Here is a 25973-nt window from a genome sequence, read left to right on the forward strand (position 1 = left end):
TGCTGGCAGGGATTTTTTTTTTTTTTACTATTTCGTTTATTTCAAGGCTCACCCGCCAAATTTAGCTTAACAGAGCCGGTTTTCATTTTCTATTTTGTATAGGATAATTTACATCGTTAATAAATTTATTTTTTGATGACCCTTCTTTTTCATCCGGTGATAACGTTTGTACCGCATGATCCGCGTTTGGGGGACACTGATCAGAGCAAGCCTTTTTCGTTGCAAGCTGTGCATTGTTGCGCCTCGATCGCCGTCGCTTGTTCGATGCACTATTGTGTTCGGTGGATGAGCTCGATGCTTTGTCATCATCAGTCCAGTCGTCGTCATCAGTCTTCTGTTGGTTTGTTGTCTCGTTTGTTGTTTCTCTGCGTGCTGTTTTGTTCACGTGAACGGGTGATGATGGCGTTTGCCGCTCTTCGTTTATTGGTGGGAAATCATCACAATTGAATAACCCGCCGAATGACTTTGACGTCGTCGAAGTAGGTGTTCTCACATTTTGAGGGGAAGAAACGACGTTCGAGTCCGGGCATTTTCCGCCAGGATGAGACGGTTGGCCGCAGTGGCGACATGATTTCGGTTGATCGATGTAAGAAACCATGGTTTCGTGAGTTTCGATGGTAATAAACGAGGGAATGTGACGGAGTAGGTTCATTCTCAGTACTCGCACCCCGTTGGCTATACCAGGAAAGTAGTGCTTCCACTTCTCATTCCTGATGGATATTACCTCGCCATACTTTAACATATGGTCAGCGATTGTGACGTGGCTCATTGACGGGGGAAGATCGTGCACCCGTACCGTCACGGCATCACAATCCACGAAAATCGGTATGCGAAACTTTACGTCTCCACAAAGCATAACTTTCCTCCAGTTATGCTCTTTTTGATAGCGAACAGCAATTTCATGAGAAATCATCTCAATGAACACGCAGTTGCGGGTATGGTGCAACTGTATGCTCCGAATGTCCGAATATTGAAGCTTAATTTCATTCTCCAAAAAATCTCGCACTTTAGCAATTTCAGGGCGAATCGGCAGAACACTAAAATCAATAACTAGAGTGTTTTTTCGAGCACTCGACATTTTTCACCAAACGCGAAGGAAAGCAAGAAAGCAAAGAATTACGTCTGACGCGAGCAATGTCTGGCTAGCAACTGACTGCTGGCAGGGATGGAAATTAGTGAGGATTGCAACTGAGCAGACTCAAACGCAAAGCAAGCCTACACGTGAACAACAGTGACCTGAATATATTCTCACTTTTTCACTCGCGAGCTAACGAAGCTGGCACGCAATCGTCCTTGATGTTTTTCTCCTTAACATTCCTTTTGAAATTCAACCTATGTTTCTTCATTGATAGGGTGACCATATTGGAAAAAGTCGAAGGAGGACATTGGAGTCGAATGTGGTTGAAAAAGGAGGACTTTTTGTATAAAAGGGACTTTTTGAAGTATGTTGTAGAAAATGAAAATCAGCGCTATAAGCATCGATAATCTGCTTTATGCTGTATAACAGTCGGACTGAAGCAGCGTACGCTGAATAAATAATATTGTGCGGGCATTCCCTTACCGAACACGGCGGTTTGGAACGTTCGTGCCACGAACAGTCACAAAAATCGTCCGTTCTTGCCTTCACATCAAGCTTCACAGTCAAATGTGTCAAAAATGACAGAGTGGCACGTGCTGTTTTGCTAGCTCGCTCACACTGACTTAATTGACGAAGTTCGTCGAAAAGGGCGTTTGAAATAGGGTGTCGAATCGACCTTCGAATCCAGTGGCCTAAAAATGGTTTAGGCAAACTATTTGCAGAAATTAAGCAAAATTTGCTGATTTGTTCAGTGAACTCTGCTGAACACCAGCATCGTAGAGTTCAATCCCAAGTGATGGCAGGTTCTATAATTATTGTAACTTTTGGATAATTAATTCATAAACTCCATCGGGAATCACTCGATGGATTTCTCCAAGGATCCTTTCAGTAATTTTTGAATTAAGTCGCTCGATTGGTTCCTCTGGAATTCAGAGAATGTTGCTAGAATGATACTACGAGAATAGTTAAGAGGCTCTACGAAAATCTTTCACTGAATAAACCAATATTCCTCGACAGATTTTGCGAAAATTCCCTGAGGATTTTACGGGGGTATTTCTGATGAATGAGAATCCATGAGAAACCTTGAGTATATTGTACTCCTCTTGAGATTTTAGAATTGTGCTGCTAGTGCTTGCGGTCTCTTGAAGGGGATTTTTTCCTACAGGGAATGGCTAGGCTTTCCTCCAGTAGTTCCACCCTGTTTTAAGGATACCCTCCAAGAAACTATTATCGAGACTCGGAAGTCCTTAGAGGAGCCGCTCACAGGTGATATTTCTCTTGATGGAATTTTTCTCGGTAGAAACCCTTCTTGGGAATCTCTCGAAGAATTTATCTCGGAAGTTCTCCAGTGAACTGCCCTAGCGAGCCCCCCACCTGATATCGCCATGAAACCACTTTCAGGATTCCACAGGAACTGCTCTCGGGACTCCTCTAGGGAGCCACTCTCGGGAGCAGCAGAGCACTTCTCAAGGAAATGTTTGAACGAAAGGTCTCTATGAAGTCCTCCAGCAAGCTAGTCTTCGGAATTTTCCAGAAAACTCTTCCTCGGGAGTCTTCCAGGAAATCCGCCAAGAAGCTCCTCTCGAGTGTCCTCCGGATACTTTTCTGAAGATACCTCCGATTTTTACCCGAGGATTCTATAATGTGATTCTTCTAGAAACATTATGAAATTTATTCCCTGATTTCACAAAGGATCCTTACACAGATTCCGGCAGTGATTCGTTAGGCTTTCTTCCAGTGATTCCACTCTTTTTTAATGTTTCCCTCCAAGAAACTCTCTGGCCTCGGAAGTCCTCATGGGAGCCATTCTCAGGTGAAATCCAGAGTACTTCTCTCGTAGAAACTTCTCTCGGTAGTCCACAGGCAATCACACTTGGGAATCTCTCGAGGAACTTATCTTGGAAGTTCTCCAGATAACTGTTCTGGGGAGCCACTCTTGGGAACTCCAGAGTACTTTTGATTGAAATACTATAACGAATTTCTCTAGGAAGTCCTCCAACAAACTACACTTGTGAATCGTCCAGAAAACTCATCCGTGCCTCCAGGAAATCCGTGGGGAAGCTCATCTCTAGTGTCGTCCGGATACATTTCTAGGGATACCTTTGGAAGCTAGGGGAAAGTCCTCCAAGGAACCTTTTGTATTTTTGAAGGGTTTTCTTCCGGAATTCCTTCAATTTCCACCCGAGGTCTCTACAATGATTTTTCCAGGGATCCCTTTCGGGATTCCTTCTTGGATTCGTCCAGAGTGAGACTGTCTCCAAAGGCTTCTTAAAATTCATTGTTTGATTCCACAAAAGATTCTGAGTGCCACTACACCACACCGATTTTTGCTGCCACTGCACTACACCGATTTTTGCAGCGATTGTTTAGACTTTACTCCTGTAATTATTTTTTTCCTTAAGCTTCCCTTCAAAGACCCACTCTCGGCACTTGGAAGTCCTCCAGGGTGTCTCGAGTGATCTCCAGAGTACCCATTTCGAAGAAACTTCTTTCGGTAGTTCCCGGGAAATCCCCCTTGATTGATTGATTTGTCTTTATTATAGAGACTTTCAGCCCTTGGCAAATCCCTCTTGGGAATCTTTCGGTGAACTTATCTCGGAAGTTCTCCAGTGGCTCTTGGGAGCCCCTACATAGATAGATCCAGAAATCGCAGTGAATCCACTTTCAGGATTCCTTCTTGGAGCCACTCTCAGAATTCCTCCTTGGGACCACTCTTCGCTTTGAAGGAACTTTGGGAAAAGTATTCAAGATTTCTTCTAAAAAGTATGCCCAATGCTGAATGAGAGCTAAATTGGGAACAAACAAATAAAGTTTGAAAATGAATAGGCTATGGTACATAAGGAAGAGAACGCTCGTACCATACACCGAATTACATTCAGCCGAATGAATCAGAACCCATTCATGGATTCCATTCCCATCTTTCCAATGAACGCTCAATGAACGTTCCAAAGCGAATGCTTTTGCGCCGGATCCCGAATGCCAACATTCGTTCATTATTGATTGCTTTGTTTTGGCACACAAGTTCGGTAGTGATTTATTCAGCTGTCGTTTGTCGCTGAAGTTGGGGCCCATATAGCCGAGGCGGTAAACGCACGGGTATTCAGCATGACCATGCTGAGGGTGACGGGTTCGATTCCCGGTCGGTCCAGGATCTTTTCGTAAAGGAAATTTCCTTGACTTCCTTGGGCATAGAGTATCTTCGTGCCTGCCACACGATATACACATGCAAAATGGTCATTGGCAGAGGAAGCTCTCAGTTAATAACTGTGGAAGTGCTCATAGAACACTAAGCTGAGAAGCAGGCTTTGTCCCAGTTAGGACGTTACGCCAAGAAGTAGTAGTAGTTGTCGCTGAAGTTCTTCAAGCAGTTCCTCCAGAAATTTAGTTAGAAGCTCCACCGAAAATTTTCCTATGGATTCCAACAGGAGTTAGAAAGAAAGACGCGGACACCTTCAGCCAGAGGCTGTACAGACTGAATGAAACTAAACATTAGACAAGGGACACACGGAGCATGCACCAGTGGATACGGAGAAGAAACTATTCTCACGAAAAGTTTCATCGCCCGGAGCGGGAATCGAACCCTCACCCCATAGCATGGTGCGATTAAAAGCTTGGTGACCCTAACCGCACGGCTACGAGGCTCCACGAAGTTTCGCCGATATCATTTGCGGGAATTCCACGGAAAATAATTCTCCAAATTCAAACGGGAATTCCACTAGTAATTCCACCAGGAATTCCTCTAGGAGTTCCAAAGAGATTTCCCGCAGAAGTTACTTCAGGAAATTCAACGAGAAATTCTCAAGGATTTTTTTTCTCAAGGAAGTTACAACAGAAATTCGTGTAGGAGTTCCACCTCAAATGTCTGCATGAGTACCACTGCAAATTCCCACAGGAGTCCCATCGAGAAATTCAGTGGCGTCTCGTAACCTCACTTTTTACCTGTTCAACGAGAATTCAGAATCCGAATCAAATTGAAAATGGGCGGAAACGGGAAATCACGTCATTTTCTACAAATTATACGCCAATTTATTGCGAAAAATCAAGAATTTGCATTCGTTGAATAGGTAGAGTTGAAGTTAAGGAATCGCCACTCAAGAAATCCATTCCTCTAAAAGAAGCATCGGAAATTCCTCTCGGAGTTCCACCGGAACTTCTTCAGCCGGTAATTTCTTTGGAAGTTCCACTGGTATTTGTTCTTGAAGCATTCCTCTCTAGCAGTTCCACCGTCAGTGTTCCAGAGAGTTCCGTTAGGAATGCTGCTAGGAGGTCCAAAGGGAATTGCTTTAGCAGTTCCACAATATTTTTTTTGAATTCCACAAATTATTTTTCAAGGAGATCCACTGGGAATTTCTCTGGGGGTTCCTCCGAGAATTCCTGTAAGTGTTTCACTGATCCTCCTCCGCGAATATTCAGCTATTATTGTAGGAGATTCATCTTGAATTCCTCCAGAAAACCCTATGGGAACTCTTCTAAGACTTCCACCGTGAATTCCTATAGGGAGTTCCACCGGAAATTCTTTAGGATTTACAGCAGGAATCCTTCTAGGAGTTCCTCCAGGCCCAAGTAACACACTTGTCACAGATGATTCTACTTACTTACTTGCTAGAAGTAAGTCACAGTGACTTCTTCGCAACAAATACCTGCGCTGCCGTGACTTTTCTGTGACAAGTGTGTTACTTGGGCCTGGAGGAACTCCTAGAAGGATTCCTGCTGTAAATCCTAGGAGTTCCAAAAAGAATTTCTATATAAGTTTCACCGATAATTTCTCGAATTTCCACGAGAAAGTTCAACAGAAATTGTTGTGAGAATTGCACCGGAAATTTTTCTCCACCTAACTTTTCTCGAAAAATTCCCCTAGATGTTTCGAAAAGAATTTCCCCAAGTATTCTTGAAATGATTTCTCCTAGTTTATCCCAGGGAAATTATCTAGGAGTTCCCAGAAATTCCTTAATTTGAAGTTCCAAATAGAAATTCTTCAACAGTTCCACAGATTGTTTTTCTAGAAGTTCAACTTGAAAATATTGTATGAGTTCTGCAAGGAATTTTACCAGTAATTACATTAAGAGTTCCACCCTGATTTCCCTCAAGAGTTCCATCGGGAATTCCTCTATAAGTTTAACCAAATATTGTTCTAAAAAAGGGGTTCTCAAACTTTTCTAGCTTGCGACCCACTTTTGATTGTAAAGAACTTGGCCACCCACCATAAACGGAAGTTTTTCTCAGGAATCTAAAACGAATAAACGGTAGACAGCAGAACGGTAGAAAGCGTCTGGAACCATTTTGGTAGGGGGGTCTATTTTGGGCACTTGTTGCTATAACTCAGTCAATTTCAATCCGATTGACTTTAATTTTTGATCATAGTGTTCCAAAAATCAAGTCAATCGGTTGAAAATTGACTGAAAATCAAGTCAATCGGTTGAAAATTGATTGAGTGCTCAAAATAGGCTCCCCTGCCGAAATGGCCCCAGACCCAATAACCAAATGTTTAGGTTTGCTGAATTTTATTAATCTGAACTTTCGAAAATTCATGCAGCAGAGCTTGGCACTTTTATTCTATTACCTGTTAAGTACTGTGTAAAAATATAGGACAAGTAATGGCCACGTAAAACTTTTGCAATCAAAATTACTTAAGCGTTCGCAGTTGATAAGTAATTTGCAGCCAGAAAGATTTGCCAACAGATGGCAGTGTCATGCGATGCTGTCAGTCATGTTGTTAATTTTCCGTACGGAATAATAAGTCTTTGTATTATTCTGTGAGTAAAAGTGACATTTCTCTTTCTTTTTTGTTTCATCTTTCGCACCAAAGACATCAGTGTGCATTGAGCTGTTAGTACACAGGGGCCTTAAGCCTGTGTACAAATATTAGACAAGGAAAGAGCTCAAGAAACAACATCAGTTTGAAGCAGAAAACGCAATGGGGCCGGCAACGGAATGCGGAAGCACTGCGGTATGGATCAATCCGCAAGTATGCCGCTGCGACAAAACACAATGAGCGCGGATTTCCTGCGGGTAATTTCAAAACAACTTCAGTTCGGTGAATATGTTTGTTTCCTGGAAGAAACAAAATATATGAGAATCTGCAGCATTGCTCTTGCTCTGTCTTGCTCTATCGAAAGAAATTTGAGGTTCCCTAGTTCTCGAAAATTCCTAAAAGAGTTCTTTCAGGAGTTTCGCGATATTTCCACTAGAATATCCCCCAGGAGTTCACGGGAATCCATCCAGAAGTTCTCCTCCAGTTCTTCCTCCAGAAGTTCTTCGTTAATTCCTTCGGGTGTTTGTTGGGAGAATATCCAGGAGTTCCTCGTGAATTCTTGTAGGAGTTCCCCGGGAATTCCTTTGGGATTCCCCAATGAGTTTCCAAGAAATTCATCCAGGAATTTCCCAGGAACTCTTAAAAAAATACCTCGAGAATTTTACCAGAAGTTTACCAATCATTCCACCAGGAATGATCCGGGAAATTTTCCAGGAGTTTCTCTGAAATTCCCGTGCAATTTTCCAGGAGTTCCTCTGAAATTCCCGTGCAATTCTTCCAGAATTCCTGCAGGACTTCCTGGAGCAATCACCGGAAGATCTTCTGGAGCAAATCTCCAGATATTCCTTCTGAGATTTCTCCAATAATTCCTCCGGAAATTCCTTCAGGAATTCCTCTGGAGATTCTTTCAGGAGTTCCTCTGGAGATTCCTTCAGGAATCCCTCCAGAGATTCCCCCAATAATTCATCCGGAGATTCCTTCGGGAATTCTTTCGGAGATTTCTCCGGGAATCCCTTTGGAGATTCCTCCGGGAATTCTTTTGGAGATTCCTCCGGAAATTCCTCCGGAGATTCCTCCACCAATTCCCTCAAAGATTCCTGTAGTAATTTCTTCGGAGATTCCTCCAGGAATTCCTTCGAAGATTCCTTCATGAATTCCACCGGAGATTCCTTCAGAAATTCTTCCGGAGATTCCTCCAGAAATTCCTCTAGAGATTCCTCCTGGAATTCCTCCGGAGATTCCTCTAGGAATTCCTTCTGAGATTTTTCCAATAATTCCTCCGGAGATTCCTCTGGGAGTTCATCCGGAAATTCCTTCGCAAATTCCTCCGCAGATTCTCTCAAAGATTCCTGCAGTAATTTCTTCGGAGATTCCTCCAGGCATTCCTTCGTAGATTACTTCAGGAATTCCTCCTGAGATTTCTCAAAGAATTTTTCCGGGGATTCTTCCAGGAATTTCTCCGGAAATTCCTCCAGGAATTTCTCCACAGGTTCGTCCAGGAATTGCTCCGGAGAATCCTCCAGGAATTCCCCCAAAGATGTAGTGATTCCTTTGGTGATTCCTTCAGGAATTCCTTCGTAGATTTCTTCAGGAATTCCTCCGGAGATTCTTCCAAGAAATCCTCGGGGGAATTCGTGGAGGTATCCTCGGAGGAAATCCTGGAGGAATCCCCGGAGGATTCCCTGGAGGAACTCTGGGAGGAATCCTCGGAGGAATTCTTGGAGAAATCCTCGGAGGAATTCTTGGAGGAATCCTCGGAGGAATTCCTGGAGGAATCTCCGGAGGATTTCCTGGAGGAATTCTGGGAAGAATTTCTGGAGTAATCTCCGAAAAAACCTCCGGAGGAATTCGTAGAAGATTCTCCGGAGCAATTTTTGAAGTAATTTCTTGAGAAATCTTTGGAGAAATTATTAAAGAAATCTCAGCAGGAATTTCTGGAGAAATCTCCGGAGGAGTAGGAATCTCCGGAGGAATGGAGACCTGATCTCCCTGATGCACACTCCTGGTGTAATCTTAAAAGAAAATCCTGGAGAAATACCAGAAGAAACTATGAGAGGAGCCCAAAAATTTACTCCTAGAGGAGATCTAGAAGGGGCTTCTGGAGGAATCGCGGAAGAAGTTTCTGGAGGAACCCGAGCACAAGGGAATAGCAACAGCATAATAAAATGTGTTATTTTGGAAAAATAACTGAGTAGCAGAAAGAGTTATTTTCATGTTATTTACATAACATATCCTGTTATAAACTTGTCTGTCATAAGCGGCAAAATAACAAAAAATATAACAAAAAAATGTTCCTGGAAGACCTGTTTAATAACATGTTTTGTTAGTTTCAATAACAACTTGATAACAGCGAATTTTTAAAATATTTCAATAACAAATTTTGATATAAATACGTTATTGATAACAATCTGAAAACAAAATTTGCTTTTTTTCTGTTGTGGATAGGAACTCCTCCAAGGTCCCATATGCATTCAATAGGATACGCAACAATAGGATCTATCGTTAAATGTTTCATTCATAATTGGAACGCTATTGTTGTCGCAAGCGATTTATTATCGAAAACAGAGAGAAACAATAGTTTTCGTTTATTTTCCAAACAACTTACGATGAAAAACTACCGTCGTTTTGAAACACTTTATTAGGTGGTTCATTGTTTATAAGATTAATTTACATTATTACCTCATTGATTGACACATTTATCCAAGTGAATCTAATGCCGTTTTTTTTTTGATCCAGTTCCAAACTGGATGAGATCACAGTTTCAACCCCAACCCGATTTCGGTTTCGATTGAACTAAAGTTTGTTTGAGTTTGTTTGTTTACACATTTTCCGCCAATCCAGTTCCAACCCAGGTTCAAAAAGAAAAACGGCATAAGTGGGCTCGATGCAGTGAAATCAATAAAAATAAAATGTCTAAAAATAATCAATGGAGTTCTTGATGACTTATTTTTTTACATTTTTGTCGAAAATGTGTTGTTCGTCGTTGAATTCCACCAGTTGATCCAAAATGTTTCATAAAATGGCTAACACTCTATTACACTCTCTATTTTCATATTCATATCTAACTGAAACTGGGACAAAAAAAAACGGGTATATTTTTCAAAGTTTTGAAACAAAAGACTGACACTGTCACAGTTAAAACGTAATGTCAGTAAGAAGAGGAACTGATGACAAAATAATATTTTCTCTTACAGTTCCTCACGGAATACTGTGAACAACGTTAACCTCGAATGGTGTAGTTTTGATTGCAAAGCTAGTTATGTTGTAATATTAATGATCAAATATGTGTACAGTTGTACAGTCTCAATGACACAATAATAACTGAACTTGTGCTACAACAAAACATGTTATTGAAATGTAATTTGAAGAAAATATACCAAGAGCACGATCATAACAAAATAAGATTGCCCAACAGAACATGTTATGGAACGGTGATGACTTAATAAGTTAATAATAACAAACCGAGATATAAAAACAGGTTTTGTGATTCCGTTGTTATTATTTTGATATTTTCCTCTGCTCGGGAAGGATTTCCCAGATAAATCTGATAAACAATTCCTGGAGAAATCCCAAAAGGAATTCTTTGAGAATTCATATAAGAAACGCCCAGAGAAAACCTAGAGAAATCCCAAATACCTAGTTCTATTTTAGAAAAAAAAAAACTCCTGAACAAATCTTAGAATGCATTATTTGCAGATTTACGGCAGTAGTGTACTATGGTGGGCTTTGTGGCCGTGCGGTTAGCGGCGTCAGTCGTCTAGGCGTTTCGTAAGCCTCGGAGTGCGGGTTCGATTCCCGCTCCAGTTAGGGAAAACTTTTCGTCAAACGGAAAATTCTTCATTGGGCCACTGGGTGTTATGTGTGTTGTCCGTTGTCTCGTGTATGTAATGTTCAGTCTGTGCAGCCTCTGGCTGAAGACGGTGAAGTGTCTTTTTTTTTAGTGTACTATGTAATTTGAGTGATTTGCACGTGTTACGAACTCCTTGGGTTGGCGAACGCTTCTACAAAAACTTCTGGATTCAATAATACGGTTTAGCTTGGCTCTTTTCATATGTTATGCTTGTAATCTCCTGCATGCCTCGCATGCCATTCACAAACATTTTTGTACCAACAGCCCGCACACTCTCGCCCATAATAAGGCAAGGGGCCAAAGCAAGCATTGGTACACAAAGGGATTTCGTAGGGAGTCCCGTTCGTGTGCTGTGCTTCCAACGTGTGTCGAACCGAACCATCATCGCACAAAAAAGGAGCAAAATCCTCCCTCAACTCGCACTAGAACGACACGAAAACAGAGGTACTACACAATCCGGCCTCCGCCCTGCTGATATCGAACTGCTGCTTGCTGCCGTGTATCGCTCTCTTCATCGTTCATGGTTCTCTCCTTGTTTGTTGAGCAAAAAGTCTGTGGTCTCTCCGAGGAGCGGACAAAAACAACAACAGTTCACGCGATTGTTATCCCTTTTCACACCCCAGGCCTGTCAGCGAGGAAGGTTCGGTAACAAAAACAACAACACCCGGAGAGGAATCCTCCTGATTGCCGGAGAAAGAGAGAGAGAAACATTCGCGGAAGGGCGCAGCAACTTTCTGTCAAAATTGGAATTGGGAACTTCGCGTAGATTAGTGTCGTGTTCTGAAATCGAAACAATCGAAGTGTGACAATAAGCAGAACATACCGGGGTGTGGAAGAGTCCGAGTCCCCATTTTTTTGGGAACGGAAGGTGGTGCTAGTGTCTTCGACAACGTCGCTGTTTTGGATACCTTCGCGGAGCAGTTGAAAAATATTGTCGCGTAGAAAGTGCTGGCTCTGCTGCCAGACGGAAGCAGTAACACATACACAGACACGGCGGTTCTGTTTTCGGAACAACGACGGAGCACGACGCTGCCGCTGCTGTGCACACCAGAATGATGTGGTAAGTCGATGCGGGGTCTTACGATGTAGTATATTATTAATATTATGCATACCTTTTCGGTACCGGTCAGATGGGATGACTTGCAGTAGTTCAGACGTTGTCAAAAGATCATTTCATTCGAATGTCCTGTCATTTAACATTTAACATTTCCTTTTTTTTTCATTTAACCGATGAGGCTCTGGAAACCCGAGCAGAAGAAAAAAAAAACTCAATAAAAGCATATTTTGATATGGAGTTCAAAAAGTGATATTGGTTTGTTTGATATAATCTAATCTAATCTAATCTAATACAAACGCAGCCAGTACGAGAAAGCATCCTGGAAAGTAATCAGGTTAGATTAGACCCAATTACTTTTCTTGTCAATATTGAGGCTTGCAGCATATCAATAATATGATGCAAGCGTCAAAACGGCCAGGCCTACTGCGTTGTATTTGCCGCAAAGATGATTCTTCGAATTGTCTCGAGTTTAAACGATTGTTTTCCGTCGAAGCAATTCTAGAATCTGCAAAGGAGGAGGGATGCGTGGACATACCGTACCAAACGCTCCAAATATGTGTTATTGTGTTAAATATGATTGAGAAATATAAGAATATGTAAATAATGATACTGAATGGAATATGGTGAATATTGGAAAGCTCTCACCCATTTAGCTTGTGCGGTCCGAAGTTATTCTTGATGATCCCCGTGATACTAAACTTCCAATCTGCGTCTACCGGACAATTGGTAGCGGTAGCGGCACACGACAAAACGCGAGAACAACAACGAGTTTCGGCACTTTTGACTTTACCCGGTCCCGACTAATTCTACGACATGAAACTACTGAACTCTCCAGAAAGCGTAGTACCGGCTATCACGCCACGACCGGAATCGCGAAAAAAGGGCAGCGGAGAAAACTTTTTACTGGAACGCACTTTCATTTTCGCAATCAAAATATTCAGCACTTTCTATCTTAAAACATGGACTGGAGTCGAAATTTTCAATACTGGAGGCGTAGCACCCGCCGAATCTCTCACAAATCTTCGCAAAATCAATCATTGCCACTTTCTCACCCGCGGAAGAACGATCCGGATGGCGTAGCACCGGACAAACCGTCAGCGGAATCGCGAGAAAAAAATTCGAGCACGAACGAAACCACGACAAGCAGAGCAAAACACGTCTGCACGCGGCAACGCCTACTGCACTTTTTTTTTCTCATATTGGTTTGTTTGATATAAGAGGTAAAAGTATTGTAAATAATAGCTAACATTTACTCCTCGACCAACATCATCATAACAAATTTAGCTCTTTTGAGAGCTAACCAATAGCAGCCAGCTATTCGGTTGATCTTCCAATAGCAAATTTTGTTATTGATCAGACGTCCTAGGAACATTTTTTGTTATTATTTTCAGTACTTTTACCTCTTATATCAATCAAACCAATATCACTGGAAGTTGACCAATTATCTCTTTAAGAAACAGTAAATTTTGGTCGAACGGCAGTTGTGTAAACCCTTTTAATATACATGGGTTTTAGACCCCAATTAAAAAAAAAAAAAAGTTCGCCGGCCTTGCCCGAAGGCTATATAAGCTTTATGGAACTGTTCAGGAAAGCTTGGAATCAAGAATGACTCCGAAGTATTTTACCTGTTACGTCACATTGATTTCAGGATCGAAGAGACGCAAAAGTTGAACACCATTACGGTTTCGCTTTTCCGTGAAAAGAACAATAGATGTTTTACTCGGTTTTACCGAAAGGCCATATTGGCGATACCAAGCCTCAACTACCTGAAGAGCGTTTTGTATCAGGTCGAAAAGGGTGCTGATGCACATACCAACTAACAATGTTAGATAGTCGTCGGCAAAACCATAAGTAGGAAAACCGCTATTATTGAGTTGCCTCAATAGCGTATCTGCTACTAGATTCCACAAAAGAGGTGATAAGACTCTCCCTTAGTGGCATCCACAAACATTCAATTTCACAATCGCCGCTTGACGCAATGTCGAGTGAATCCAATTAGAAATCATTGGAGATATACCACGACCCCGTGCGGCTACCAATATGGCATCAAAGGGCACGTTGTCAAAGGCAATCTCGATACCTAAGAAAACACCCAAGCAGGAACTCAATATGAGGTGTCCAAGAAAGCTTAGAATCAAGAATGATTCCAACGTACTTTACCTGTTCAGTCACATTGATTTCAGAATCAAAGAGACGCAAAGGTCGAACGCCATTACGGTTTCGCCTTTTCGTGAAAAGAACAATAGATGTTTTACTCGGATTAACCGAAAGGCCATATTGGCGACACCAACCCTCAACTACCTGAAGAGCGCTTTGCATCAGGTCGAGAAGGGTGCTGATGTACATACCGCACCGACTAACAATGTTAAGTAGTCGTCGGCAAAACCATAAGTAGGAAACCCGGTATTATTGAATTGCTTCAATAGTGTATTTGCTACAAGATTCCACAAAAGTGTTGATAAGACTCCCCTTGGAGGCATCCACATACACTCAATTTCCTAATCGCTGCTTGACGCCATGTCGAGAAGAGATGTCGGTTTTTGAGCATTTGATAAATCCAATTAGAAATCATTGAAGATATACCCTGACTTCGTGCGGTTTTCAATATGGCATCGAAGGCACGTTGTCAATAGCACCCTCGATATCTAAGAAAACACCCAAAAAAGATTGCTTGTGAGTAAATGCTTTCTCATCATCTTGTGTGTAAGAGTCACAAATTGGTAAGCATGTTGTTTCACATAAAGGGGCACGTTAGCCAGATGAACATCACGGATGTGATGATCGGTAATGCGTTCTAAGCATTTCAGAAGAAAAGAGGTCAAACTGATAGGTCTGAAACTCTTTGCTTCCTAATACGACGCTCGACCCAGTTTAGGAATAAACTTTACAGTAATATTCCGCCAGAATATGGGAATGTACTCTTAGCAAAACTGCAAACAAGTAGTTTTTTCAAAACATGTTTGAAATAAATAAATCCCTTCTGAAGCAAAATAGGATATATCCCATCTGCTCCAGGAGATTTGAAAGGAGCAAAGCTATTTAGTGCCCACTCAATCGATTCTATAATTATGATACTATTAGCCGAAGCTAAAGAATCATAACTACAAGAAAAGACATCAGGTTGATCTGAAGATGTAATACATATACAGTATACACACATCCGGGGAAGTGTGTACTGAATAAACATTCCAAAACTTCCTCATCGGAGGAAGTGAAGTCGCCATTTGGCAAACGAAGTTCGTTCACTTGGAAATCTTTAGATTTTGCAAGGATTTTGTTCAACCGACTGACTTTACTTAAACTGGAAACATTTGTACAATGTTTTTTTCAGCCGGATCGTTCAGCAGATCGAAGAGCTTTCTGGTAGGCCTTGCGAGCCGACCTGAAAGCCTCCGATCCAGCCAAGCGTCGTCTGTTCTAACTCTTTCTACATTGTTTCCTGAGCTTCGCCAGATCAGAGTTCCACCAAGGGGTTCCTCTTGTGGTCTTCACAGACCGCAGAGGGCGAGCTTCTTCAAAAGTTTCCATTATGAAGGCCGTTGTATTATCAGCATGATCTAAATCACTTGGAGTGTCAATTAATGGTGAGTATCAATGAAATTTGGCTGCAACCAAATCGGTAAAGAGATCGCAGTTGGTTGACCGGGGATTCCTGAAACGCAAAGTTTGCGAAGTAATATTCACATGTTCAAACAAGATGCAGCGATGGTCAGATGAAGATTCTTCATCTGACACATGCCAATTGGTCAGCTCGTGACTAATTCTGCAAGAGCAAACCGTTATGTCTAACACTTCCTCTCTACCAGATACCATGAAGGTTGAGCGGTTGCCTATGTTAAGTAATCCAAGATCTGTACTAATTAAGTATTCCATCAAACTGGAGCCTCTCAAATTTATGTCTGAGCTGCCCCAGATTATATGGTAAGCATTAGCATCGCTACCAACAATTAGCGGAAGGCCTTTTGAAGTTCAGTATGCAATGACTTGCTTGAAAGCATCCGTAGCGGATAGTTCATCATGCGGTAAATAAACCGAACAATAAACGTATTTCCTGTTGAGGTTTCCAACAGATACATCGATTGTGATAGCACATACATCTCTAGTAGTTAGTTCAGAGATGAGTGTAGCAACGATTGCGTTGTTGACAAGCACACATGCTCGAGGCATGACACGTGAGTTTGCCATTTCATTTATTTTTGCTGAAAGTAGCAAACACCGGATTCACAAGGTTTCCTAGATAGAAATTCCCCTTATGAAAGTAAGATTCTTGGACTAACGCCACTTGGGCTGTACCATTTTGCATAAGTCTACAAAGATTGATCGTTGCTGTTCTTTTGTGCTGAAGATTGATCTGAGCTATCCTAACCGTAGCCACTACCCAAACTAGGCAAGATTAAACTCTTAACAATCACAGCACAAAAAAGAACAGCAACAATAAAGCCAGATCGGTATCGATTTGAGTGCGCCAAAGGCGAGGATGCACAGAATACACTGTGTAAAACGCATAATGCGAAACCATATAGGTGAAAATTTAAACTAATTAATAACATCTTCATAATCCCGCCCTTATTCAGCCTCAAGTATGAGATTGAAGAAGGGCAGCTGATTGTCTCGGAGAAACACAAAAACTTGGTTTAAAAATGGGTTTTAGTCGATTTTCGGAATTTTAAATTTTCGTCTGGGGTTAAACGGTACTGTGCTATGAAGTTGGAAGGAAAATAAACGGGTTTTCCAACGCTTTTCTAGTTCTAGCGATATCTACACGATTTGTATACGCGAAGAAGACGGAGAAAGTACCTATATAGAAAGATAGAAAGTTACGGGCCAGGGATTGAACCCAGTACCTGCTGCCTACGAATCAGAAGCGGTAGCAATCAAACCACCAAGCCAAATGTTTAATTTTAATCATGCAGGTCGCATGGAATTCTTGACTGTTTGGCACGACATGCCAAAAAAGTGAATCCGCTTTTTATCACCGACAGAATACTTTGCTGTCTTATCAAGCCACTCGGCTGTCCATGTCACTCAAAACTGTCTCCATCAGTGACAGAGAATGTAACAGCTATTCATTCGTCTCTGAGAAGACTTCAACTATAGTCTTCACATTTTGAATCAGATCAAAACATTGGCGATGATGACTGTTGTACCGGTAGTATGTTTCGCACGTTTCACAACAATCCATTCGATCCAAAGCCAAATCGCATGACCAGAGAGGAAGCAACAACGAAAATGAAACGTAACCTATTATTCATCCACCAACACCGTCGCGAACATTTAGCAGATCAGAAAGCTAAGAAAACGGTTGCGGCGATCTTTCACGACCGTGTGTAAATCAATCGTGTTCCCTGAGAAGCACTGCTGAAGCAACTGCAATGCAATGGTTTACCGTGGAACTGTGTGACGCTAGATGCGCACTGTCGGTCTGACCAACGAAACCGTTTCAGTTCGATGAAATGAGAAACGACGACCGGGAAAACAGATGATGCCGTTTCAGAGAACATACAAAGTTGGGAAACATTGGGTTGGGTTGTGTTTTTATTTTCTTTTTTGCATATAGGCTATAGTTAGTGTGACATGGATGGCGGGCAAGTTTCAGATGTTTGGGCTTACCTTAGAAAATGGACCACCGAATACTAACAAGCAAATCCCGTTTTATTACAAAAATGGAATCACTGAAAACTTTTACACGTTTTCAGATTCTTCTTGTTCTTTCTATTCTTCTTCCGGACCCTTCGTCAAAACTGGGATAGAGCTCGCTTCTCAGCTTTGTATTCTAACTAATTAGTATTCACGACGATATGCACCTTGGCGACTCAGTTGGCAATTTGGGAAGAATCGGAAAGAGCTATGGAATTTTGAACTATATCACAATATTCGTTATGGAAACTTTTTTTTGGCTCGAAAAATTGTTTTTGGGACGTAGTGTTTTCGAAGAAGTTACTAATCAGAAGAAGCAATTCTTTGAAAGTATTATTAACCCTAAAAGGGTTACCTGGGGTCCATTGGACCCCAGGCGCCTTTCAGAGCTCGTCTTTGATGGAACACACTCAGCGAGGTGACGAAACTGAGGCCATGAAGGTATCCCTTTTAGGGTTAATCCACCAAGAAGTGAGATAGAAATTCAATCCTACCATGATTACCATGATTTTGGGTGAATGTGTTCACACCCGTTTTTCTTAACCGCTGAACCTAATTTATTGCTGTATGGTCCATTACGGCACTACGTGAGCGATTACAATTGATTGCTGCACTTGAATTTTGTACAGCGCCTGAATTTATACTATTCTACTATGTTTATGATGAACATAAGGATGTTGATGTGTGGTTGTTGGGCGCTGTCCATAAACTACGTAGACTTATTTTTGACCATCTCAGAACCTCCCTCTCCCTCCTCGTAGACTTTTGTTCTTATTTTTTTTTTTTTTTTGAAATTTGTATGGATCGTAGACTTTGGCCAGAAACCCCTCCCTCCTCATAGTGTAAGTAGTTTAAGGACAGGCGGGTGGCGGGATGAATTCCCGTCGCAACAGAGGTGTATTACACAGCGCAACATTTTTTTTTGTCTCAAGAGCAAACTTATGTGTCTCTGACAGATTTTGGGCCGCAAAATCCGAATCCAGGCTGAGATTTGCTCCAGCACGTCACAATTTTGAGCTATACCTCAATTTATAGGGCAAAATATGTGAGATTGGGCTTAAAACTTTCAAAATCGATTTGTTAAAACGAAATATTTTGCATAAGTCGTTAATTCAGATGTTGATTGACCAATTTACCACTTGGTTGCTTAAAAAAATATTTCCATGCGTAATGGCTTGCAGTCAAAAAAGCCCAAAACCGCATATTTTGCCCTATAAATTGAGGTATAGCTCAAAATTGTGACGTGCTGGAGCAAATCTCAGCCCCGATTCGGATTCAGGCGGACCAAAATCTATCCGAGACACATAAGTTTGCTTTTGAGACAGACCAAAAGTTATTTTTGTAAAGCTGTGTTGTATGCTTAAGGTGAATATATGACGAAGCCACAACTCGAATTTTCAAGAGCTTAAATCTGAAGAACCGAATGTCGGTTTGCGCTGAAAAGTTGATCGATTGGTCACCACCAGGGGGTAACCAATCGATCAACTTTTCAGTTTAAACCGACATTCGGTTCTTCAGATTTGTGCTTTCGAAAATTCGAGGTGTGTCTTCGTTATATATTCACCTTAAATTGCACAATTTGTGTGCTTAAGATTTGCCCATATACCTATTTAAAAATATTTCCCTTAATGCTTTTTGCTGTTGTGTCCCTATCCTCCAAAATCCCATATGAATTTTATGGGATACCGCAATATTAAGAACCTAATGGTGTTGCAAGCGATTTATTATCAAAAACAGAGAGAAACGATAGTTTCCATATTTTTTCAAACAAATTTGGATTGAAAACTACCGACTAACGTTTTGAATCCCTTTATTAGGTGATATGATCATTTTTTATAAATGAATTTACATTATTAGGCGCTGCATGGTTATTCCCAGTATCCCACTTCCTCCCCGAATTTTTTTGTCAATACAAAATTTTCGAAATTTGTATGGAGCGTAGACTTTAGCCAGAACACGCCGAACGTCCATGAAACACTTTTTTAATTTCTTTTTATTTGGGGATTTTAACTTAGGCTAATTCTTCACACCCATGAAACACTGTTAACACACAAAAAGCTCTCTGAGACTCCCTTGGAGCGCCTATGGAAATCCTTAGAAACCATCTGGGACCCCTGGAATGCCAAGAAACTGTGATATCCCTAAAATGCCCTTGAGACTCCCTGAAATCCCCCGAAACGCCTCTGAAACCGCCAAAAACACCTGTGACTGCGAGTCCAAACCCCCCCCCACCAAATTGCCTCTTAGCTCTTCAAAATTGCAATGATCGTGCTGATGCGAGCTAAGCGCATAGGCCCCTCACCATCAATGCAATGGTTGAGTTTTTAATTATCATTTGTTTAGAAAGTTTTTGTCATGACGTTTTCCACTCCAATCCGCTCACGAGACGAAACACATGAGGTACATCTTGAGAAAAAATGAGGAGCACAACTTTGAGTCTGAAAGTGTACAATGATGCTGGGAGTTTGCTTGCAATGTGGCCCCCATATATGAGACTACAGCACGTGCACAGCGCCTCTGAAAACCCCCCGGAACTCCCTAAGATCCCAGAAACGGCCCTGCGATCCCCGAAGAGCCTCTGAAATTCCTTAAAATCTCCAAGGAAATGTTCCTGTTGCACATAAGGCCACTGAAACTACTTGAAACTGCGACTGCCTAATACCCACTAAGACTCCTCGATGTGTCTCTAAAGTCCCTTGAAACTCTCGGAGGACCCCTGAAACTCCATTGAGGCCCCGTGAAACGACTTAGACACCATTTTAAGATCGCTTAAAATTTTCTGTGAAAACCCCTTGAAATACCTCTGAAACTTCCGGAGGCTCCCAGAAACTCTCTTGAAATGCTCCTTGAATTCAAGATGCTAATGTTCCAGAAAGTCCCCGAAGCGCTCTAAAACACCCTCAAAAATTTGCCAGAAACGCCTCTGAAACCACCTGAAAGTCTTACGAAATTTCCCTGAAATCTTTGAAAATTCCTGGAACGCTCCAGAAACCTAACGCCAATTAGTTAAACTACATGAAATCCGCGGAAACCCATTTAAAATCCTCTATTGCTCACCACCCTCTGAACTTTCCCTAGTTCAAGGGTTGATGAAATAGTTGCGGATTTCGCGATTTTCGCGAAATTGTCGTGAGTTTTTCTGCCGACACGTGGATTTCGAGGGTCCTTCAAATTTATTTAGTAAAGTTAGTAGTACAAATTAGGCAAATTAAAAGGTTCATTCAAAACTATTGAAAAGGTATTTTTCTAGATTTCTCCAAGCATGTTTCTGAAATTCCTCTGGATAATATCTTTAAAATTACTGACGGATATTCTTCCGGAATGCGTCCAGCTAATTTCTTGGAATATCTTGAAAACTCCTTTGCCTTCCTAAAGGCGCTGTCCATAGGCTACGTATACTTATTGTTTGGTCATCTCAGAATTCGAATGAGTGTAATCAGTTTTATACCTTTTAATTAAACCCTGTTATGCTTATCCTTTGACGGTGTTACGGGGACACCTTAGAGGTTGTGGAAGATTTCGTCTACCTCGGATCCTTATTACCCGCAGACATCAACGTTAGCCGCGAAAGACGAAGGCGCTTCATCAGTGGAAGCCGGACCTGCTTTGGGCTCTACAAAAACCTGCGGTCGAAAAAGATTCACCTCCGCACCAAATGCACCAGCACCATGTACCAGACGCTGATAAGAGCGGTGGTTCTCTACGGACACGAGGCCTGGGCTATGCTCGAGGAGGACATGCAGGCACTCGAAGTGTTCGAGCCTCGGGTGCCTAGGACAATTTTTGGCGGTGTGCAGGGAACGGTGTGTGGCGGCGAAGAATGAACCACAAGGTCGCTGAACTCTACGGCGAACCTAGCATCCGGAAGGTCGCAAAAGCTGGAAGGATACGATGGGCAAGTTGTGTTGTGAGAATGCCGGTAAACAACCCTGTGAAGATGGTGTTCGCAAGAGATCCGGATGGTACAAGAATACCTGGAAGGCAGCGTGTCTACGCCTTCATTGGGACTTGGCCTTCCTCGCTTCAACAGTGTTCTTTGAGCACTTCCACAGTTATTATTTGAAGGGCTTTCTTTGCCTGCCATTGCATGAATTTGTATATTGTGAGACAAACACAATGATACACTATGTCCAGGAAGTCGAGAAAATTTCCCCGACCGGAACGGGAATCGAACTCGCCGTCTCCGGATTGGCGATCCATAGCCTTAACCACTGGGCTAATAGGAGACCCCTAGGATAGAGGACTACAGCCACGAACCGAGTGTTGTGGCGAGGGATTGTTGATTCAGTTTTATTGTAATAACGATGTAATACTAAATAAATGAAACGGATGGTTTCGTTAAAAACCGATCGGTTATTCCGCAAAAAAAAAACTCAGGAATTTGTTCTACGATTTTAAGTGCCCAGCATGGCTAGGCTCTCTGAAAATAAAAATTCAAATTTGAATTGTCTTCACAGTGTTCATGACGCGGCGGCTCCCCTAGGCTCCACAATTACGCTAAAGATACATATCTACATAACATAAGGGCCTTCAAGGTTTTCTAGAAAGTCGACAACAATTCCAAAACCAAAAATTTCAGTGAATCATGCCAGTAATTGTTCCCACTTACCTTCCATTTCATCCGACCTATTTACACGGTTTATGCCTAATTATGCCTTTCCATTTTACTCTCATTTCCAGCGAACAAAGCATAATCGGTGCACGCGCCTCGGTGATGGTGTACGACGATGGCCAGAAGAAGTGGATTCCATCGGGCAGCTCGTCCGGCCTGAGCAAGGTGCAAATCTTCCACCACCAGCAGAACAACACATTCCGGGTCGTGGGCCGCAAGCTGCAAGACCACGAAGTCGTCATCAACTGTTCCATCATCAAGGGCCTCAAGTACAACCAGGCGACGGCAACGTTCCACCAATGGCGGGACTCCAAGTTTGTCTACGGACTGAACTTTTCCAGCCAACAGGACGCTGAGGCGTTCGCCCGAGCCATGATGCACGCACTCGAGGTGAGTCATCGCGCGCGGGGAGAATCCACCACAAAGCTAATAGTTATCGATTTTTCATGCTTTTCGCTCGTTTCGCTTGTCCCCCACGTGTAGGTGCTAAGCGGTCGGGTTCCGCCGCCGACGATGCAGACAAACCCCAATCAGAATCCGCTGGCCTACGAGGAGGACATGGGCTATCGCACAATGACCCGTGAGGATGCCGCCATAATGCAACAGCAGCAACAACTGACCAGCAACGGTCAGCCGCAGCAACAACAGCAGCAGGTGCCACAGCCCCCGGGTCTTCCGCCGGGTTCGGTTGGAATTCTGTCGCCTCAGACGCCAACATCACAGGGTATTCCACCGGGCGGGCCTGGTGGAATGGGGATTGTGCCCAGCGCCGGTCTGATGAATCAAGTGCCACCACAGCAACAGCCACAACAGCAGCAGCAGCAACAACAACAATCGCAGCAGCAGCAACAACAGACTCATCATCGTACTAGCAGGTTAGTGAAAGATTTCAACTCCGTTTTGTTTGGCGATTGCGAACAACGACATTGGATATAGGTACCTATATGTTTTCCAGCAAACCAGAAGATTGTTGGTACGGAAGCAGTGGTTCAATTTTCTTCTGGTTGAGAAGCTTATCTTGTGGGAGATCTTGGGCATGACACATCATTCAGTTGACGCTATTTTGGCATTGCAATTATCGTTTGGGGTCGTGGGAAAAGAAGGGATTGAAGATTGGTTGAAACTTCTGAGCGGATTGTATCACAGCTAATACGTTACGGATCACAATCTTAATAGGGTGGCCCACACTCAAGTTTCAAGGTTATCTTTTATTACTACCAAGTGCATAACTGCTTTTGGTACGCAAATATTGACTTTTGATCGGGATTTTTTCCACATAATTCATATGGGCAACTATAAGTCAGGAACTAACGTTGACTTGAGCCGGAAAGTCTTAAGCCATGCCGCTCAACGAAAGTCATTTCTAAACCAACAGCAAATTTCAGTCTATGCTTCACGCGGCTCGATAATAATCGGCTGCAATCACGTTATTACCCGGCAGGAGAAATCTGGTCGGGTGTTCCAGTATTTTCCACAGCCACCCAACCACCCAATAACGATTTAATCGGGCGCTCTGGTTACGTCTTCCGAGCCCGTGTTCAAGTCAAGATGCACCCAAATTGTAATAATCTGATACTGTGCCGTGCGCCGTGCTGTGCTGAGCGAGAGGGTTGGCGGATGATTTTGCAAAACTACGCCGCGCGGTGTGCGCTTTCAAAATAAGCGAAAACGCGAAAAACTTTCCCGCCATCATTATTACTACAATCGACAGACCATCAGACGATGACGTCTCTGCGGCTTATCACTCCAATCCTAACCGAACTGAACGACCATCATCTTTCCTCATCATGAGCAACAGCATCATCAATATCATCATCATCGTCATCATCATCATCATGGCAAATAACGATAATGATGTGCTCATTCATTCGCTTTCGTCGCGAAACAACGCGGAATGATGAATCTGCTCTGCAAGCAAGCGCACCCGTTGATAATGATGCAACCTATCCAGAACCATCGTGTCTTCCCTCGTCGTAACTTTCCACTTCGAACGACCATGGTCGGACGAGCACCCTCTGCTCAGTCAATGCAAAAGAGGAAGTTAAGGAGATTGCGAAAGTTGACTATGAACCCAGCACCCAGCCCTCGTCGTCCCCAGGATAATATCGTCTTATAAGCCAAAAGTCCTTGAAGGGTTATTTCCCATATATTTCTTCTCCTTTCTGAGGGAGAATAGTTTTCCACTTGGGCTGAACAGCTCCTTGAGAACGACGCAAATGGACGACGACCGACCACCATCAGTAGACCAGACGACTGGCTGGCTGGCTGCTGGTGGTGCGGTTCCTGTGTTTGCATCATTACGATGAGATCAACCTGCACCAGCAGTGCAGTGCTCGCTCCGCCGGACTGATGGCACTGGGGTTCTTCGCCAGCCAACGCAAGGCAGCGACAACAACGGCGACAACGGCAGGGGACCAATCCGAATTAGTGTGTTTGGCTGCTATTCAATTTCAAATTACAGCTGACGACCCTCACCCTCACTTTGCGCAAATTGAAATCGTTATGCTCTCGTGTGTCGTGGCGGCCAACGGCGGCGTTGGCGACAAACCAGCGCAGCAACGTTGCACTAGGTCCCAATGACGCTCCAAACTTACGTAGGGTAAACGATCCCTTAGTGGTGGTAGTACCGATAGTGGTGGTAGTGGCTATTTCGATCAAAAAGTTAGCAAACGGCATTTTTAATAGATGCGTTATACTTAATTAATAATATTAAATGATCCAGCTTTGTTTTTAGGATTTGTTCAAAACCCTATTTTAAACAATTATTTTACTTTTTGTTTGGTCCTTCGCACTTATAGTGGTCGTAATGATCATATATAGTGGTGTGTCCTATAAGAATTCAATGGGATGCGCCACTATAGGAATCAATGTTAAATTTTACCACCATAATATGAACCGTGTACCTATTGTTGGTATTGTTGGTGGTATGGTTGTTTATTACAATAATCCTTAATAAACTATGTTTTTGTTTATAATTAATTATCGATTTTTACGGCTAAACCAGCCGAGTGAAAGTTTTACTTAATTCCAAAAGCTAGACTTTACAAATACTGGCGTGAGCGAGAAATGGACAAATTGAAGTGAAATCTGCGAAAAAGTTACTCGTCCTCTCGGTGAGACTCGAACACACGACTCCTACTCACTAGACAGGCGCGTTGCCAATTACAACACGAGAAGACTCGAAGATGCATGCAGTAACTAACTTGAGTTCTAGTTCAGCTCGAAATTCTTAGTCACTAGATCTTCGAGTCTTCTCGTGTTGTAATTGGCAACGCGCCTGTCTAGTGAGTAGGAGTCGTGAGTTCGAGTCTCACCGAGAGGACGAGTAACTTTTTTCGCAAATTCCACTCCAACTTGTCCTTGTCCACGCCAGTATTTATGAAGTCTATCTTTTGGAAGCAGGATTTTTATATTTTTCTTGCAAATTTAAATTTAAAAAGCTACCGACTAGCGTTTCCACACTATTTATCATGAGGTATTATCAATTATTTTGCTACAAGGAGCTACTAATAGCGCCACTGTTGGTATGCTTACCCTATAGCGGAAGGAAATGAATAGGGGTAACAATTTGTCGATTTGCACTCCGGGTATATCGTTGGATAGGGAATGAGTCACGAGGTCAGTGATGTAGTTTGTTTAGGTCCATAGTTTTAGGGTAGTTGACGGAAAACCGATCTAGTGCAAGGTGTAAGGGTGATTCTTTATTATAGCATAAAACCGTTTTAAATCGCATAGAAAGCATATACCATTTGAAAAAATGTTGTCCTACAAAAGTGGCAGGGCTATTTTTTTTACCACCATTAACTAACTGGTGTAATTTCTCTAGAACTACAATCTGAAAACGTTACATTTCTTTCTTACCTTACCGGCCAGGCTAATGCCTGAGTGGCCTCTGGTATACATAGTAGCCGTCTCCATTCTACTCGGTCCATGGCTTTGCGTCTCCAGTTCCGCACTCTGCGAAGGATCCGCAGATTGTCCCACCTA

General features: G+C 42.5%; 1 protein-coding gene across 7 annotated transcripts in view; it reads left to right on the forward strand.

Annotated features, from left to right (window-relative positions):
• The window catches only part of LOC109401275 (protein enabled), a 111452-nt gene that overhangs the window by 7064 nt on the left and 78415 nt on the right, over positions 1-25973 (forward strand). For all 7 annotated transcript variants that reach the window (XM_062842751.1, XM_062842747.1, XM_019673758.4 and 4 more), the window contains 3 exons: positions 11304-11740; positions 22055-22376; positions 22470-22861. In XM_062842751.1, coding sequence (XP_062698735.1) covers positions 11733-11740; positions 22055-22376; positions 22470-22861 — 722 coding nt within the window. In that variant the 5' untranslated portion in view covers positions 11304-11732. The remainder of the gene's footprint in view (positions 1-11303; positions 11741-22054; positions 22377-22469; positions 22862-25973) is intronic.

The sequence above is a fragment of the Aedes albopictus genome, chromosome 3 (genome assembly GCF_035046485.1).
Source record: "Aedes albopictus strain Foshan chromosome 3, AalbF5, whole genome shotgun sequence".
In the NCBI taxonomy this organism is placed as follows: domain Eukaryota; kingdom Metazoa; phylum Arthropoda; class Insecta; order Diptera; family Culicidae; genus Aedes; species Aedes albopictus.